We start from the raw sequence: 18,853 nt of genomic DNA on the forward strand, positions 1-18,853 counted from the left end.
TAAAGAAGTGAGATGAATGGCAAAAGGTAGGATACCCATTAAGACTGTAGGCACAGCCCTGTGATCCCACTTCTAGGAATATATCCCAAGAAACCAGAAACACCAATCAGAAAGGATATATGCACCCCTATGTTCATAGCAGCACAATTCACCATAGCTAAGATCTGGAAACAGCCTAAGTGCCCATCAGTAGATGAATGGATTAGAAAACTGTGGTACATCTACACGATGGAATACTATGCTGCTGTAAAAAGGAAGGAACTCTTACCATTTGCAACGTCATGGATGGAACTGGAGAGCATTATGCTAAGTGAAATAAGCCAGTCAATGAAGGAAAAATACCACATGATCTCACTCATTCATGGATAATAGAGACCATTATAAACTTTTGAACAATAATAGATACAGAGGCAGAGCAGCCTCAAACAGATTGTCAAACTGCAGCAGGAAGGCAGGGGAGGGTTGGGGGGCAGGAGGTAGGGGGGTAAGAGATCAACTAAAGGACTTGTATGCATGCATATAAGCATAACCAATGGACATAAGACACTGGGGGATAGGGGAGGCTAGGGGACTGTCTAGGGCGGGGTGATAAAATGGACACATATGTAATACCCTTTGTAATACTTTAAGCAATAAAAAAAAAAAAAAAAAAATAAATGCGATTTTAATAAAAATTGTTTTTGAGAGGAAAAAAAAAAAAAAAAAAAAAAAAAAGACTGTAGGCACAGGGACAAAGACCCACAGTATTTGTGGCGGGCCATGAAAATATTTTAATTTCTTTTAAAATCAGAAGGAAAAATGGACTTCTAGGTTAAAGAAAATGTTTTAGTATATAATACTACTACATTCTCTTTATTTATTTTTAATTAAATCTTTATTGTTCAGATTATTACAATTGTTCCTCTTCCCCCCCGCCCCCCATAGCTCTCCTCCACCCAGTTCCCACCCCACCCTCTGCCCTTACCCCTCCCACTGTCCTCATCCATAGGTGTACGATTTTTGTCATTTTTGTCCAGTCTCTTCCTGCACCCCCACACCCCTTTCCCCCCAAGAATGGTCAGTCCACTCCCTTTTCATGCCCCTGGTTCTATTATATTCACCAGTTTACTCTGTTCATCAGATCCTTTATTCACTTGATTTTTGATTCACTTGTTGATAGATATGTATTTGCTGTTCATAATTTTTATCTTTACCTTTTTCTTCTTCCTCTTCTTAAAGAATACCTTTCAGCATTTCATATAATGCTGGTTTGGTGGTGATGAACTCCTTTAGTTTTTTCTTATCTGTTAAGCTCTTTATCTGACCTTCAATTCTGAGTGATAGCTTTGCTGGATAAAGTAATCTTGGTTGTAGGTTCTTGCCATTCATCACTTTGAATATTTCTTGCCACTCCCTCCTGGCCTGCATAGTTTATGTTGAGAAATCAGCTGACAGTCATATGGGTACTCCCTTGTAGGTAACTGACTTTTTTTCTCTTGCTGCTTTTAAGATTCTCTCTTTGTCTTTTGCTCTTGGCATTTTAATTATGATGTGTTTTGGTGTGGTCCTCTTTGGATTCCTTTTGTTTGGGGTTCTCTGCGCTTCCTGGACTTGTAAGTCTATTTCTTTCACCAGGTAGGGGAAGTTTTCTGTCATTATTTCTTCAAATAGGTTTTCAATATCTTGCCCTCTCTCTTCTTCTGGCACCTCTATAATTCTGATGTTGGTACGCTTGAAGTTGTCCCAGAGGCTCCTTACACTATCTTCATATTTTTGGATTCTTTTTTCTTTTTTCTTTTCTGGTTGGGTATTTTTTGTTTCTTCGTATTTCAAATCTTTGACTTGATTCTTGGGATCCTCTTATGTGCTGTTGGATCTCTGTATAATATTTTTATTTCAGTCAGTGTATGTTTAATTTCTAGTTGGTCTTTTTTCATACCCTCCAGGGTCTCATTAAATTTATCCATGGTTTCCAGAAAATTCTTGAAAAACTTTATAACTGTGGTTTTGAACTCTATATCCAGTTGTTTGCTTTCCTGCATTTCTGTCATTTGTGACCTGTTTCTTTGTCTTGGCATTTTTTATGCTTCCCTGTGTTGGTAGAGTGGCTTTGTGTGCTAGGTGTCCTGTAGGGCCCAGTGGCTCAGCCTCCCCAGTTACCTGAGGTGGACACTCTTGGTGCATCCCTTTGTGGGCTTTGTGCACAGTCTTGTTATAGTTAAGCCTTGATTGTTGTAGGTATCACTGGGAGAATTGACCTCCAGGCCAATTGTCCTTGAGAATCAGCTGTGTCTGCAGTGGGAGAACTTCTGTGCTGAAGACACCATTCTGGGGCAAGACTTGCTTCAGTGGGGCTTTGGTGCTCACTGAGTCTGCCCCCTGAGAGTGTCCCTTATGGATCTGAGGAGTTGTAATCTGGATGGTCCCACTCTGACCACTGGGTACACTGGCTCTTGGATTTAAGGAGGTGCTAATTTAGCCTCTGCCTGAGGCTACCCAGCATGAACTACGAAGAGATCTGCAGATTCCCCTTCCTTTTTGGGGGTTTGGAGGTGCCCAGATGAGGCCCAGCTGTGAAGCAGTGAAAGCCGCTGTGGGGCCTTGGGCCTTCTCTTGGAAGCTCTGGGTCTGTCTGGCCCAGCTGCAGTTTGTTAGGTAATTTTCAGATTGCAAAGGGCCAGGGCATTCATATGCAAAAGCCTCTGCCGCAGCCTGGGTGGGGCGGGGTCTCAGGGAATCAACAGGGCGGAGCAAGCAGCTATGGCTGATCCTCAGCCCTGCCCTAAGGGGCCCCGCGTTTCAGTGTCCCGGTAATCGCTGCAAGCACCTCTGAGGGAAAGCCGCCCTCAAGTTTCGAGTTCTGCCCGCTGCCATACAGTTTAGTTTCTCCCTGTATGAGTCCTGGGTCCCCAGAGACTTCCGGGAACTGGAGTTCAGAGCAGTCAGGAGCTTGTGACTCCCTCCCGATTCAAACAGACAGCGGTGTCCTCAGGTGCCAGCCCCTTTCCGCGCGCTCTCTCGAGCCTCCCTACCTCTGCACTTTACTTCCGCACCTCCTCTGAGTCTCAGTGTGCCTTTCTCTTTCCTTCTAGTTGTAGAATTTCCACTCAGCCAGCCTTCCTGTAGTTCTGGATTATGTCCGTTTTGTCTTTTAGTTGTATTTTTTAAGTTGTTGTGGGAGGCAGCAATTTCCGGTGTTTACCTATGCCACCATCTTGGTTTCTCTTCTAATACATTCTCTTTATACCAATGCATTTATAAAATATAATTTTTAAAAAATATAATTTTTAATAGTTTTTATGGAGAAAGGGACTTATGGAAACAGAAATTCCCAGGCCTCTAAAGTGATCAAGTAGCTCTGTTGGATATCCTCCTATATAATAAAGAGATAATATGTAATTAGACCAAACAGCAGACGACTGTCCAGACGACACTGGGGCTGCGAGGCAGCCGGGGTTGTGAGGGCTGAGCCCCTTGCATGAATTTCATGCATTGGGCCTCTAGTATATCATAAAGGACCTTATATGCACACATAGTGTTTGGATTTTATTCTAGGAGCATCAGGGAGCTAACAGATTTTTAGCATGATCAGCTCAGCTCTGTCTTTTATGATGATGCCTCTATCAGCAGTTTGGATGAGATTCTTTTTAGTTTAATGTAGTTATGTTAATCAAAATTGTTTTAGTGCTTATTATAACCAAATACCACCTGTTTAAAATGAGAATAATTAAAAAATAAATCCATCTCTAATCAGTATACCTGGTTAAGGATGTCCCTTAAAAGAGCTAATCGACCATACTTGACTGAATAAAGTTTGTCTAGCTGTTAACAAATTTAGAACACTGACTTGTAAATGATTAGGTCTCTGTATGTGATCTGTGACAATATAATGCTAGGCTATACTGTTTCTTGTACTCTTTGTCTCATCCCTACTTTTCCTACATTATTTATGAAGAATTCAAAACTTTGTACAGAGATATAGCTAAGACTCATTCCACAAAGAGCATTTAAAAAGCTACAAACACTGTTTTACAAAGTAATCTTTCTTTGTTTTGACCAGGGCAGTTTAGTTAGAATTCTTGCTAGAATACCTTTATATTGTATAAGAATTTGCTGAATCATAATTTGGAAGGTTACTCTTAAAATATCACATTATAATTGACCTGTACTAATGTCACTATCATAAAATAATTCCTGAAAAGTAGGCTCATGTTATTTTAAGAAAAAAATTATTTAGTGAAAACTGAGGGATATTAAAGATATAATTTAGTCCCTTCCAATTGTATCTCTATTGCTTTGATAATCAATTCAGCTTAGTTGGGGGCGGAGCAGGGGAGAGGGAAACACAGGGGAGATTGGATTTGCTTATTTTTGACTTTTTTTATAAGGAGGAATTTTAGGTTTCAATCATCAAATTATTTAATAAGTAGAGGTCCGATGCACAAAATTTGTGCAAGGGCTCGGCCTTGACTGCCGCCGCGGCAGCCAGTCCTCTACCTTGGTCCCTGCCCACTGCAGCGGCTGCCTCGGCCCTCGCAGCCAGGCTTTGTCCGGAAGGTTGTCTGGAAGGATGTCCGAAAGAATGTCTGGTCTAATTAGTATATTATGCTTTTATTATTATAGATGTCACTAAAAAGTTTTGATGTATTCAGGCCTTTAGCTACTTTTCAGTTGTAAAGGAGATCCAGGAAAAGCAAAAATTTTCATTTTTGTATCTATTCTTTCACAAGGATATACATTTTCTTTTTCTTTTTAAATTAAATGAGGCACTTATTTATGTATGATCTTTATACTTCCAAGTACAGTTAGATTCATTAACTCAGTAGTCAACGCAAAGTTCTAGTCAAAATGGATAGCAGAAAAAGAGAAGGGAAAACAGGATATTTTGGTTGTGGAAAACAAGAGATATTGAGTTCAGAAATTTATTCTGTCCTTTCTAACAATCAAGACAACAATCAAGACAAAAAGAGAAAACGAGTGGGTTTATAGCTTCACTATCTGGTATTAGGTAAGAAGCATTTAACTTAAGATATGGAGTGGGGAGTAGTACCTTCCCGCCTGGATGACCGGATTTCCCGTGCTGCACCACGGCCTCCACGTTCTCTTCCTGTCCCTGGGCGTCCGGTCACTGGGGGTCTGCGGGCTTCGGTGCAGAGATGGCCAAGTCCAAGAACCACACCACACACAAGCAGTCCTGAAAATGGCACAGAAACGGCATCAAGAAACCCCACCACAAAGATACGAATCTCGAATCTCGGGGAGGGTGGGAGGGCAGGAGGGGGGTGGGTGAGAGATCAACCAAAGAACTTCTATGCATGCATATAAGCATAACCAATGGACATAAGACACTGGGGGGTAGGGGAGGCCAGGGGATTGTCAAGGGCGGGGGGAAAAAAAAGGAGACATATGTAATACTTTTTGTAATACTTTAAGCAATAAAAAAAAAGAAAGAAAAAAAAAAGATACGAATCTCTTAAGGGAGTAGACCCCAAGTTCCTAAGGAACATGGCGCTTTGCCAAGAAGCACAACAAGAAGGGCCTGAAGAAGATGCAAGCCAACAAGGCCATGAGCGCATGCGCTGAGGCCATCAGGCCTGGTCAAGCCCAAGGAGATCAGGCCCAATATCCCAAAGGGCAGCAGCTGCGAGCTCAGTTGACTTGCCTGCATCGCTCACCCCAAACTTGGGAAACGTGCTTGTGCCCGCATTTCCATGGGGCTCAGGCTCTGCCGGCCAAAGGCCAAGGCCGAAACCAAGCCTCAGGTTGTGGGTGCAGCTGCAGCTCAGGCTCCCAAAGTGCCCAGGCTCTTGCTCCCAAAGGCCCCCAGGCCCCCAAGAAGGCTGCACAGTAGAAGCCTCTGACTGCCAATGTGAGGACAGAAGGACTGGTGGGACCCCTGGGCTGCTGACTGCATGGAGCTGGTGTCCTCCTGTGCTATTTGTACCAATAAACCTGAGGCAGGATCTGTCTGTCAAAAAAGAAAAGAAATGGAGTAGGACAGGGAAAAGAAGTTATGCCTCATAGGCATGTTTTTTCACATTACAGAGTTTATGTTTGTAGTTTGAATCTTTTAAGTATGAATTTGTGTTATATGTACTTTGTATGTAGAAATATTTTTAATTTTTATAATTTGGTAAAGTTTACAAATTAGGGGATAATCTAAGGAAATACTGGTATTTAATGTATAAGATAATCTAAAATATAATTAAGATTGTCATTAAAGGAATTTGAATATGTGAGTACATTTGGTTAAAAATATGGTAGAATCATAATTAGGTTAATACCTTAGAGTTATTTTTTACTATATTTTCTGGACATTTAGTTGAGATTAATAAATATCTTCTAGAAGATTGCCTGAAGTGGTTTTAAATTGTTGAAATCAAGTCACATTTATTTTTCAGTAATTATCATCTGATTACTAAATTTAATAATTATTGTCTGTGTCCAAAAAGACCATTATAAGCACTTGAGAACTCTGTATTACCTACTTGTGAATACCCTAGTGGTGTAGCTCAACACTTTGAAGGTGCTTTCTGTTGTGATATGACAGGGCTAGGAGTCTAAATTGGCTTGGGCACACAGTTGTTGGCTCTTTCATTCCTTCTCCAGAGTTTGGTCCTTGGTTTTGTGGGTTCAGAAACATTTTAATGAATCATCTCCAGTGCTAAGGTGCTAGTGAATTAAGCCACACTAAATAAGATACACCCAAAATTAAGAAATAAATCAGAAGCCCATGAGGAATATATTGGCCAAGTGTAATAGTTCTGGCTAGTTAAACACATTAGGAAAGTCTACTTTAAGAAACCAAATAAAGATCAGCTGTTGCTTTTGAAAACCTTTTACTTCTTTGGTATTCTCAGTAATGTTGGTAAATATTTGTTAGCTGATGAATTATGTGGCAAATGTTCTCTTGAAATTAGTTAAATTAGATTATGTTTATGGAAAAAGATTGATTGGTATTAAAACTAAATTGGGTTGTCCCTTCAGTATAAGGGATTATTGAGCATTTCTTCTTGCTATCATACTGATATTTTTAATAACAAAGTCATTTTCTTTTGATCACTAGTAGTCATAGCTTTTTAAAAATACATATATTTTTATTGATTTCAGAGAGGAAGGGAGAGAGAGAGAGAGAGAGAAACATCAATGATGAGAGAATCATTGATGGGCTGCCTCCTGCATGCCCCCTACTGGGGATCTAGGCTGCAATCCGGGCATGTGCCCTTGACCAGAATCGAACCTGGGACCCTTCAGTCCACAGGCCAACACTATACTGGTATCTACTGAGCCAAACCGGCTTGGGCAGTAGCCATAGTTTTTAAAAACAAATATATTAAGATATAATTTATATATATTGCCGAAACCGGTTTGGCTCAGTGAATAGAGCGTCGGCTTGCGGACTGAAAGGTCCCAGGTTCGATTCCGGTCAAGGGCATGTACCTGGGTTGCGGGCACATCCCCAGTAGGAGGTGTGCAGGAGGCAGCTGATCGATGTTTCTCTCTCATCGATGTTTCTAACTCTATCTCTCTCCCTTCCTCTCTGTAAAAAATCAATAAAAAAAAATATATTAAAAAAAAAAAGAATAGTGCTCAATTTTCAAAAAAAAAAAAAAGATATAATTTATATAACATGAAATTCACTCATTTTAGGTGAACAATTACTTTTTATAAATTTATTTCTTTAGTTATTTTTAAATACGTTTTTTTGTTGATTTTGGGGGAGGAAGGGAGAGGAAGAGATAGATAGAAACCTGGGGATTGAGTCTGCAACAGGGCATGTGCTCTGACTGGGAATCAAACTGACCTCTTGGTTCATAGGTCAATGCTCAACCACTGAGCCATGCCAGCCAGGCACTTTTTGTAAATTTATAGAGTTGTGCAACCATTACTACAGTCTAATTTTAGAACATTTTCATGTCCCCCAAAGGAAATCATATATCCATTTGTAGTCACTCTTCTCATCCTTAGTTTTCCATGTCTAATGATGCATATTTAGCTTCCCATAGCTGACTGTAAAATATGAGAAAAGTGAATATTATAGAATTTCCCAAAATTATTTAGCCTTCTTGGCTGGTTCATTTGTTTGTTTTAGAGGTTTGATAATTCAGAGCATGGACATTTTTTGTTGATGTTAATTCTCACTGGAAGATAATTTTTCCATTGATTTTTTTTTTTAAGAGGGTATAAGGCGGGGTGGGGAAGAAAGGAGAGAGAGATAGAGAGGAGAAACGGGAGGAGAACATCGATTTGAGATACCTCTATTGGTTGCCTGCAGCATGTACCCCGACCAGGGTGGGATGTGCCTTTGACCAGGAATCGAAGCCGAGATCCTCTGATGCACAGTCCAGCACTCTAACCACAGAGCCACACTAGCCAGTGCTAGAGCATGGACATTTTTTTTTTTTTTTTTTAAATATATTTTATTGATTTTTTACAGAGAGGATGGGAGAGAGATAGAGAGTTAGAAACATCGATGAGAGAGAAACATCGATCAGCTGCCTCCTGCACATCTCCCACTGGGGATGTGCCCGCAACCCAGGTACATGCCCTTGACCGGAATCGAACCTGGGACCTTTCAGTCCGCAGGCCGACGCTCTATCCACTGAGCCAAACCGGTTTCGGCCATTTTTTTTTTTTAATATATTTTATTGATTTTTTTACAGAGAGGAAAGGAGAGAGATAGAGAGTTAGAAACATCGATGAGAGAGAAACATCGATCAGCTGCCTCCTGCACATCTCCTACTGGGGATGTGCCCGCAACCCAGGTACATGCCCTTGACCGGAATCGAACCTGGGACCTTTCAGTCCACAGGCCGACGCTCTATCCACTGAGCCAAACTGGTTTCAGCGAGCATGGACATTTTTTTAAAAAAAAGTTTTTATTGATTTCAGAGAGGAAGGGAGAGTGGGAGAGAGAGAGAGAGAGAAACATCAATGATGAGAGAGAATCATTGATTGGCCACCTACTGCACACCCCCTACTGGGGATCGAACCTGCAACCCAGGCATGTGCCCTTGACTGGAATCGAACCCGGGACACTTCAGTCCGCTGGCCGATGCTCTATCCACTGAGCCAAACCAGCTAGGGCCATGGATATTTTTGGATATTTATTTATTCAGATACCAAAATTATTTAATAGGAGAAAGTGGTAATAATTTGTGTAAGAGTGGAGTTGCTTTTGGGAAATGAATTTTCAAGTTTGCTTCTTGTTTGGAGGTTATAAATTAATTAATGGAAAGAGAGAAGTAATTGAATAAATATGAAACTACAAATTTATTCGACCCTTGTTAGGAATTTAGTAGGAAACTTTACAATGCCTTTTAAAAAGACTTAAGATTTTACATAATAATGTTTTGCAAATTTTACCATAAAATTAATGTCATTCTTTTATTTATTTTAATTTAGCTTCTCAGAATCAAGAACGTCTATGTGCATTTAAAGATCCATATCAACAAGACCTTGGGATAGGCGAGAGTCGAATCTCTCATGAAAATGGAACCATATTATGCTCAAAAGGTAGTACCTGCTATGGACTCTGGGAGAAGTCAAAAGGGGACATCAATCTCGTAAAACAAGGCAAGTTCTACTTTTCTTACCTGAAATAACTTTGTGTTTTATAAAATTGAAGTTTATCTGAAAAGCATGGAGGTAGGTTAAAACCCTCTCCTGGAAAACAGTAATTTAAAAGTATATATCCATGTATATATATTCACTCACAAAGCCCAAATTTATAAATGGAATTGATTTTTAGGTGATTTAAATAATATCTTTCTTATTATAATAGTCTTATTGTATGAAATTTAGAAAATACAGAAAACTAAGAAAAACAAATACGTACAATTTCATACTCCTAAGAATTTTTTAAATTCTACTAATTTATTCTATTAGGTGTGTTTTCTGTGTCCCTCTATGTTTATATGTGTGTGTACTTTTTGTTACCCAAAGTTAGGATAAACTATAAATAATTTCACACCAATTATTCATATTTTTTAAAAAATTTTTATTGATTGATTTGGGAGAGTTATATCATGAATGTTTCCCCAAGACCGTGAGTGTGTGTGTGTGTGTATGTGTATATATAAAGCATCTTTAACCTCTGCACAATATTTCATTGTATACACATATGGCAGTTTACTTACACATTACTCTGTTGGTCATTATGTTTTCTGGTTTTCACTATAATACATACTACTTCAGTGAACATCTTTGAACATAAATCTTTGATCTTATCTAATTATTTCTTTGGAATAGATACCTCAAAGTAGAATTATTAGATTTTAAAACATGAATATTTTAAAGGCTTTTTAGAAAAATTGCCATCTGGTTTTCCAGAAATGCTATATACATTTACATTCCCTCCAATAGTGTGTGAGAGTGTTATTGATTCCTTGTTACAGTAGTATATTATTACTTTTTAAACTTAGATCAATTTAATGTAGACAAAAATGAAATCTACTGTTGCTTTAATAATTCTTATATTAATGATGCAGTTAAACATTTTGTTGTTGGCTCCCCCGCCCCATGAAATGCCTATTTAAAATTTGCCATTTTCCTATTATTTGAAAAAATTGTCTCCTATTGATTTGCAAAAGTATTTTATAACTGATGAGTACTCACTCTAACATTGATTGCAATTATTTCAGTTATTTCTTAGTTTGTTGTTTTCATTTAATTTTGTTTATCGTATTGACCCTTAACATTATAAGGGTCAATGTTTACATTTATATCAATTTGTAGGATGTTGGTCTCACCTTGGAGATCCTGAAGAGTGTCACCATGAGGAATGCATTGTAACTACCACCCCTCCCTCAATTCAGAATGGAACATATCGTTTCTGCTGCTGTAGCACAGACTTGTGTAATGTCAACTTTACCGAGAATTTTCCACCTCCAGATACAACACCACTAAGTAAGTAACTAAAGTAACTTATTTTTCCTTGTAACTCCTTTCTCAAGAAATTTGCAAAATTAAAAAATATATACAAACAGCCATGGCTGGTTTGGTTCAGTGGATTGAGCAATTGGCCTGTGGACTGAAGGGTCCCAGGTTCGATTCCAGTCAAGGGCACAAACCTCAGTTGCAGGCTCCTCCCTGGCCCGGGGCCCTGGTCAGGACATGTGTAGGAGACAACCAGTCTATGTGTTTCTCTCACATTGTGTTTTTCTCTATCTTTCCCTCTCTTTTCCACTCTCTCTAAAAATCAATGGGAAAATATCCTTAGGTGAGGATATATAGATAGATATATCATTCAGGTTTGGCAGGAGTGAGAGGGAGAGTTCCAGCATCATGAGACTATATTTAGATACACCTGAAATCCAAAAGCAGTGCACCAGGATTTCCAAGGTTTTGGTATATTACCAAGTGAGTCAACATATAGTACATTCCAGCCCCTGAGGAGGAGAGTTTGGCAATATTAAGAAAACTGCATGTGTGCTTACTCTTTCATCCAGTACCCCCATTTGTTAAGAATTTGAAGAGACACCTCCAATAGTATGAAAATATATATGCATAGTGTCATCCATTGCAGTATTATTTGTAACTGCATAATGGAAATTTTCCAAATGTCTAAGAATAGCAGATTACTTGAAATATATTACGGTACATACCTGTAATGGAGTACTAACTATGCAGCTGTAAGAAAAAAAATTAGTAAGATCTTTATGAACTGATATGGAGTGATTTCTAGAGATAATGTTAGATGAATAAAAAGCATATACAGTATGCTGTCTTTCATGAAGGTCAGTCAGAAAGCTTATCTTTACAAAAAGAAGCAAAGAAAGGATAAGCCAGAAAATAATGAAGTTTATTACTTACAAGGGATAGAGGGGGTGGAGTGGAAAGGATACAGGAAGTAGTGACAGTTCTCTGAGTATAGCCTTTTATATGTAGTTTTGACTTTTGGAATCATGTTACATATATATATATATATATATATATATATATATATATATGTAAAAAATTAAATTAAATCAATAAGGAAAGGAAGGGGGGAACCCCCAAACTAAAATAAAACTGAAACAAATGAGCCCAATTGTATCATAATCACACTTAAGGAAAAAGGAAAGAACTAATATACGGATTTTTGCAAAGATAATTTTGGCTATATATATTCTTTTGGGTGAGATGGGATATAAGAGATGGCGGAAGAACTGCAAACAAATACTGAACTCTTTTTAGGTTTGTTTTCAGTAATGTGGACAAAGCAATTCTAAAACATTTGTGGATGTATTATATTATAGGATTAAGAAAATGACTAGCCCTAGCTGATTTGGCTCAGTGGATAGTGTCAGCCTGGGGACTGAAGGGTCCTGGGTTCGATTCCAATCAAGGGCACATGCACAGGTTGTGGGCTCCATCCCCAGTAGGGGGGCGTGCAGGAGACAGCCAATCAATGATTCTCTCTCGTCAGTTATGTTTCTCTCTCTCTCTCGCTATCTCCCCCTCCCTCCCTTCCTCTCTGAAATCAATAAAAATATATATATATAAAATGACTATATGTGTTGATGTTCTTGGAGCCAGTGTTCTTACTGAAGAAGAGGAACACAGTTATATATGGGGAAGACAAGAGAATATTATGAGAATAGATTTTAATTCAAGGTGTCAGTATGGGTTTATGACTTTTAAAAATATGTATATGTATATATTATATGCATGTATATGTGGTCATGTATATATGTATATGTGTACATATATATTTGTGTATATATTTAAATACGTGTGTATGTAATATATGCATATATATATATTCACATATATTTCTTAGTTCAATTTGTTGAAAAGGACAAGAAGCAAAAGCACCCTAGTAGCAATGAACATATATGAAACCCTAATTTAGTTTCTAATACAACTAACTCTCCACTCAAAGAAACTTGGACTTCTTGGAAAAGTGGCTTATTTTAGGACAAGAGTAGGATAGATGCTAGATCAGTCTGAAACAGCTTCTAACATTAGAAAGTAAGGAAAGAAATGCCCCCAAATAGGATGGACACTTGTCACAAGGACACAGGAGCCAGCTTGAAGGAACTCCCACTGGCCAAATTAGAGATAATTTGAGTGCTAAAACAGTACAGTAATAAATTGTAAGCTATTGGAAGGAAAACAAATTAATGAGTCTATGCTGGTAGTAGAGAAGGGAAAAGAGAGAGCACTTGCTTATAGTAGAATGCCAAGTGCCAATGGATAGATGGAGGAGGGCAGCAGTTGGAAAATTATTATTCTGCTAATATCATTGTAAGGTCTGGATTAGGCAGCAATCATCGAAAGATCCAAATTTATGGGCAGGAGGATATTTGCATTGTTCTAAAGTATTTCCCACATATTAACAGAAAAAATTTAGTAATTATAAAGTGAGGAAATTGGACAACAGCATGATGAGGTAGTTAAGATTAACACAATTAATACAGGGCAGATGAACATCCGTGATATCCAGAGCAAGCCACAGTGTCGCTCATATAGTACTATTTTTTAGCCAAGAATACATACCCTGAATCTAATCATGAGGGAATATTAGACATATATTTGTATATATAAAATTAAATTACAATTTCCAGAATTGTAATTTCTGTATCTGATAACAAAAATGATGCCGGAAGCGTATATAGCATACTGTTCTTAATATGTTTGCTCCCCTTAGCGCTGTGTGTTTTAACCAAGGTCACCTCTCCGAGAAAGGTTGTTTCCCCAGGTAGGAACTTTTCCCTGAAGTCAGGGAGGGGATGCCTCTCCTAGAAAGGTTTTTTCCCCAAGTAGGAATTTTTCCCTGAAGTTAGGGAGGGGATGAAACTCCTTAACTAAGTGCCAGGCGGGTAGTTAATCACTTCAACTACAAACAATCATGCTTAAGCTACATAATCTTTACTCCCTGGAATGGAGATAAGATACGCCCTAACCTTTGTAATAGAAATTGACAGGATTAAAATCAACTGGTATAAATACAGATGTAACAAAACAATAAACAGCAGAACCTCTCTGGAGATCGAGACCAGAACTTGGCTGGAGATCCTGGCTAGGCTGCTGATCAACTGAACGCTGTCTCCGTGACATTCCTTCTTCGCCGACTCCGTCCACACCTTTGGGGACCCCTGGACCCGCTGGGGTTGGACCCCGGCAAAATAATAAAGTTCCTCATACATTATCAAATAGCTTTTGGTAAAAACAGTTCATATTTCCATCAGTGGTATACAAGAGTGCATATTTCATTTATTTTTATCAGCACTAGTATGAAAATAAAACTTTGCTGTGATCATTTTGAAAAATGATTTGCTTTGTTTTTATTAGTGAGGTTCATATATTTTTTGTTTTCTATTTTAAATTTTCTTTTTTTTTTTAAAATATATTTTATTGATTTTTTACAGAGAGGAAGGTAGAGAGATAGAGAGTCAGAAACATCGATGAGAGAGAAACATCGACCAGCTGCCTCCTGCACATCCCCCACCGGGGATGTGCCCGCAACCTAGGTACATGCCCTTGACTGGAATCGAACCTGGGACCTTTCAGTCCGCAGGCCGACGCTCTATCCACTGAGCCAAACCGGTTTCGGCAAATTTTCTTATATTTATTGCCCATTTGTACTGTTATTTTTCAAGAAGGAAGCTAACTAGCTTTGAAATAAATGATTTAAAATAGTCTGAAATCTAGTCATTTCATCCCTTCCTTGCCTGTTTCTGTTGATACTGATAGTTTCTGTTGATAGGGATAACAGGAGCTACATTTTAAATAATAATGTAATATGTTCTCCCATTCAGTGGGTTGTCTTTCATTTTGTTGATAATTTCCTTCGTTGTGCAAAAACTCTTTAGAGAACATATTCACCAGTGATACATCTGATAAGGGGTTAGTATCCAAAATTTATAAAGAACTTACGAAACTCAACACGAAAACCAAACAATCCAATTTTAAAAATGGGCAAAAGACCCGAATACACACTTCTCCAAAGAGGATATACAGATGGCCAATAGACATAAGAAAAGATGCTCACGTTACTAATCATCAGAGAAATGCAAATTAAAACCACAATGAGATACCACCTCACACCTATCAGAATGGCTATCATCAGTAAATTAACAAACAAGTGTTGGTTAGGATATAGAGAAAAGGGAACCCTTGTGCACAATAATTTTTAAAACATGCAACACCTAACTGTTTATTCAGGGACACTGATCTCTTTTCCCTTGATGGTCAAATAAAAAAAATGACAATAGCCAACACAACAATAGCTGTCCAGTGTGAATGAATCAAAATTATACCTATGTTTTTTGTCAAGTTGGCAAAAATATGTCTTTTCTGGGGAGCTGCAGAATTTTAGTTATTAGTTTATGTGTGCCATGAGATGGAAAAGGTTGAAAACTACTGCTCTAGGGAACAACAGAGGATACCTAATGTTCTCTGTTAATCTTTTTATGTCTCTACATTGCTTTCAGATGAACAGTTTACTTGCTGACTTCAAGCCATTCATTGCATTAGTGGAATTATATTTTTCTCATTAAGTATGCATTTACACAATATCCACCATCACATTTACTTGCCTTCTCACCGCTAGAACTTGCACATCCAGTAGGGTCAGACCCAGTAGCAATGGAGGAATGTACGGATGGCTGAGAATAACAAGATATAGCTCTCTTCCCTCAGAAAAATGTTGTTTTGTGTGTTTCTTTCCCACACACGGTTGCAGGTGAAGATCATTAGATACGTAAGTAATATAAACCAAAGCATATGGTAGCAGTGGATCTTTAAGAATAATGAGGAGGAATTGTCAGGGAAAACCTGACAGACTAACCACATGACCATAAGTGAATGTATTTTGTTGAGCCACAGAATTTCACATTAAAATCATTCAAGGATTACTTTGATGTAGAATTAGGGGATTGAAGCAAGATTACTCCACTTTCGTCCAGTTCTAAATTTTTTTTTCTTAATTACAGATTTTGTGTAGTCTTAAGAACTACCTTACATAGTTTTTTTGGAGGTAATTAGGGCACAAATAAATGAAATCTCCTTAGACTATTTATTCTGGCTGTTGTTTCCTAAAAAATTTAACAAAATGGGAAGTCTGATGCTTTTTGTTGAGACATGAATGAAATGTCTGTTTAAACATAATTAAATAATTAATTATTAAGGTTGGAAAAAGGTATGTGAGCATTGTTATGTACCATAAAAATTAAGGTTCTATTTGAACCATAAATCACCAATGACTTCTGGCAACGAGCTCTCTGTTCTCAAAAAAAGCTTTTTCCTCCAATCTCAGCATCTGAAGTAGACTATACATGTTGTTTTCCTCCATTTAGAAGAATTATTACCCTTTAAAATAAAAAGGGAAATAATGGAAAAAGAACTTCTGTGCTGGGGTCCAACCCCAGCGGGTCCAGGGGTCCCCAAAGGTGTGGATGGAGTTGGCGAAGAAGGAAAGACATGGGGACAGCGTTCAGTTGATCAGCAGCCTAGCCAGGATCTCCAGCAAAGTTCTGGTCTGGATCTCCAGCGAAGTTCTGTTTAGGATCTCCAGCCAGGTTCTGTGTCCATGGTCTCTTGCTAGGTTCTCCAGCCAGGTTCTCCAAGTTCTCCAGCCAGGTTCTGTCACCAGGTTCTAGTCAGGTTTAGGTTCTCTTGCCAAATTCTGTAGTCAGGTTCAGTCCAGGATCTTTTGCCATGTTCTCTCCAGCGAAGTTCTTCTGTCTCTAGAGAACGTTCTGTGTAGGTTCTGTGCCTAGGTTCTGACTTCTCTCTTCTGTCTCCTAAGTTCTGTCTGCTGTTGTCTTGTTTCAACTGTATTTATACCAGTTGATTCCAATCCTATCAATCTCTATTACAAAGGTTAGGGCGTTTCTTATCTCCATTCCAGGGAGTAAAGATTATGTAGCTTAAGCATGATTATTCGTAGTTAAAGTGATTAATTACCCGCCTGGCACTTAGTTAAGGGATTTTATTCCCTCCCTAACTTCAGGGGAAAATCCCTACTTGGGGAAACAACCTTTCTCAGAGAGGCGACCTTGGTTAAAACACATAGTGCCAAGAAGGTGAGCAAACATATTAAGAACAGTATGCCATATATACCAGGTCCCTTGAAACAGCAAGCATGGACCGGCTCCCGGCACTTCTGATATTTAGAAATAGATGCCAGTTGTTTTGCCAATCTGAGGTTCAGGTCTGAGGTTTCCATCAGAGTCCTTATAGCATGTGTTCAGCCAGAAACCACATTATCAGATAATTCTCCCAAGACAAAACTGACTATAAGTGAGGAGATTTATGGATTGATAACTCATATTCTAGGTCTTAATACCTCCATTATTATTTTTTCAAAGATTTCCTCTTATAATAGCAACTTTAAAAAATACTTGCTAGTAGTTCTGTGCCTATTTAGAATATAGTTAGAAGTAGACCTGAATCTACATATAATTTTGGAATTAAAGGAGATTAGGTACTTTTCTTCTTTTGAGATCTTATTTTCTGAGGCCTTTATTTTTTCTTAGAAAACCATTCCTCTTTGTATCCAGTATGACTTGGGAACCTTTTCAGGCACTGTTCTTCCTTTCCCCATCAACAAATGCTGTTCTTAGTTCTCTTTCCCCTTGGCCTGAAGATACTGGTGTTAGGTATTTATTTAATGGGTCTTGCTTCATAAAATACAAGTAAATGTAAGATTCTTAGGAAATATTATTCCAGATCGGATAAATCTAGTAGTGAAATTGTAACTCACTTTATCAGGATTATAATTATTAGACAGAATGAGCAGGCTTTTTAAAGTAAGCATAAAGGGAATTCAGGCATTTAATATATAGCGAAATCAATACTAAGTAACATTTTGAGCACTCAGTGTGTGCTTATATCAGTGTGTGCTTACGGTCTTCTTCTATATGCCTTAAACCTTTCTACTTAACCCTTACAGAAGCATATGAGATGGTTACTCTTATGTTCTTATTTTATGTTGCGAACACTTAGGCACAAATACATAATTTACCAAGTCATACAGCTAGTAAGTGGTAGAGCCAAAATTAAAATCTAGATGTTTTGCCTCCAGAGTATGTTATTAGCCATTACTTTCTATTTGTTTAGCCATTACTCTGTATACGCAGTTGTTATATAACCACTTAAACAGGGGACCTGTTTATATTTGTTTGTTAATTCATTTGGGAGGGGGAGAAAAAGGATATTTTGAAAATACTTGATTACATTTCCTAAAATTCAAGGACCACTTTATGATTTCTTCACATTACAAAGGTTTTCTATATTTACATTACACATTATTTAATATTTTTGTTTGATCATCTCATTAAAAAGCATATATTTTAAAGGGAAACATCATCATACTGTAATGTAAAGCCAATATCATAAATAGAGGGTAACTTTATAAAGTATTTATTTAAAAATTAGTAAGATGAAAACAAAACCCTCATATTAACTAGCCAGATATTGTTGCTTGCCAAATTGTATGATACGTAAAGCTCCCTTTCTCTGTTAAAAGGGAGAATAGCAAATGTTTGAAAGTTATAGAGATCCACTGTTACCAGGTTGAGATTTTCTACCTCAGTAAGTGGACAAAAGAGAGAAAACTTTTACTGATACATGTCCACATACTACCTAAAACCAGAAATCTGACACTTTAGGAAAGTGAACTGTTCCCTGCCAGTGTGGATCAGTGGTAGAGTGTGGACCTGTGAACCAGGAGGTCACGGTTCAATTCCCAGTCAGGGCACATGTCTGGGTTGCAAGCTTGATCCCAAATAAGGGGTGTGCAAGAGGCAGCCCATTGATGATTCTCTCTCATTATTGATGTTTCTATCTCTCTTTTCCTCTTCCTTCCTTTCTCTGAAATCAATAAAAACTTTTTTTTTTTTTTTTTTTAAAGGAAAGTGGGCCCTGACCAGTTTGGCTCAGTGGA

The 18,853-nt window shown here is 38.1% G+C and overlaps 1 protein-coding gene and 1 pseudogene across 3 annotated transcripts in view; both read left to right on the forward strand.

The window, feature by feature from the left end:
• BMPR2 (bone morphogenetic protein receptor type 2) overlaps positions 1–18,853 on the forward strand; it is a 114,447-nt gene that overhangs the window by 52,786 nt on the left and 42,808 nt on the right. For both annotated transcript variants that reach the window (XM_081096158.1, XM_081096159.1), the window contains exons 2-3: positions 9,385–9,555; positions 10,717–10,887. In XM_081096158.1, coding sequence (XP_080952284.1) covers positions 9,385–9,555; positions 10,717–10,887 — 342 coding nt within the window. The remainder of the gene's footprint in view (positions 1–9,384; positions 9,556–10,716; positions 10,888–18,853) is intronic.
• Positions 3,578–5,830, forward strand: LOC308522485 (large ribosomal subunit protein eL29-like; annotated as a pseudogene). Its single transcript has 2 exons — positions 3,578–5,242; positions 5,427–5,830. The product of its transcript is annotated as a large ribosomal subunit protein eL29-like (transcript).

Source organism: Myotis nattereri, assembly GCF_964212035.1.
Source record: "Myotis nattereri genome assembly, chromosome: 7".
In the NCBI taxonomy this organism is placed as follows: Eukaryota; Metazoa; Chordata; class Mammalia; order Chiroptera; family Vespertilionidae; genus Myotis; species Myotis nattereri.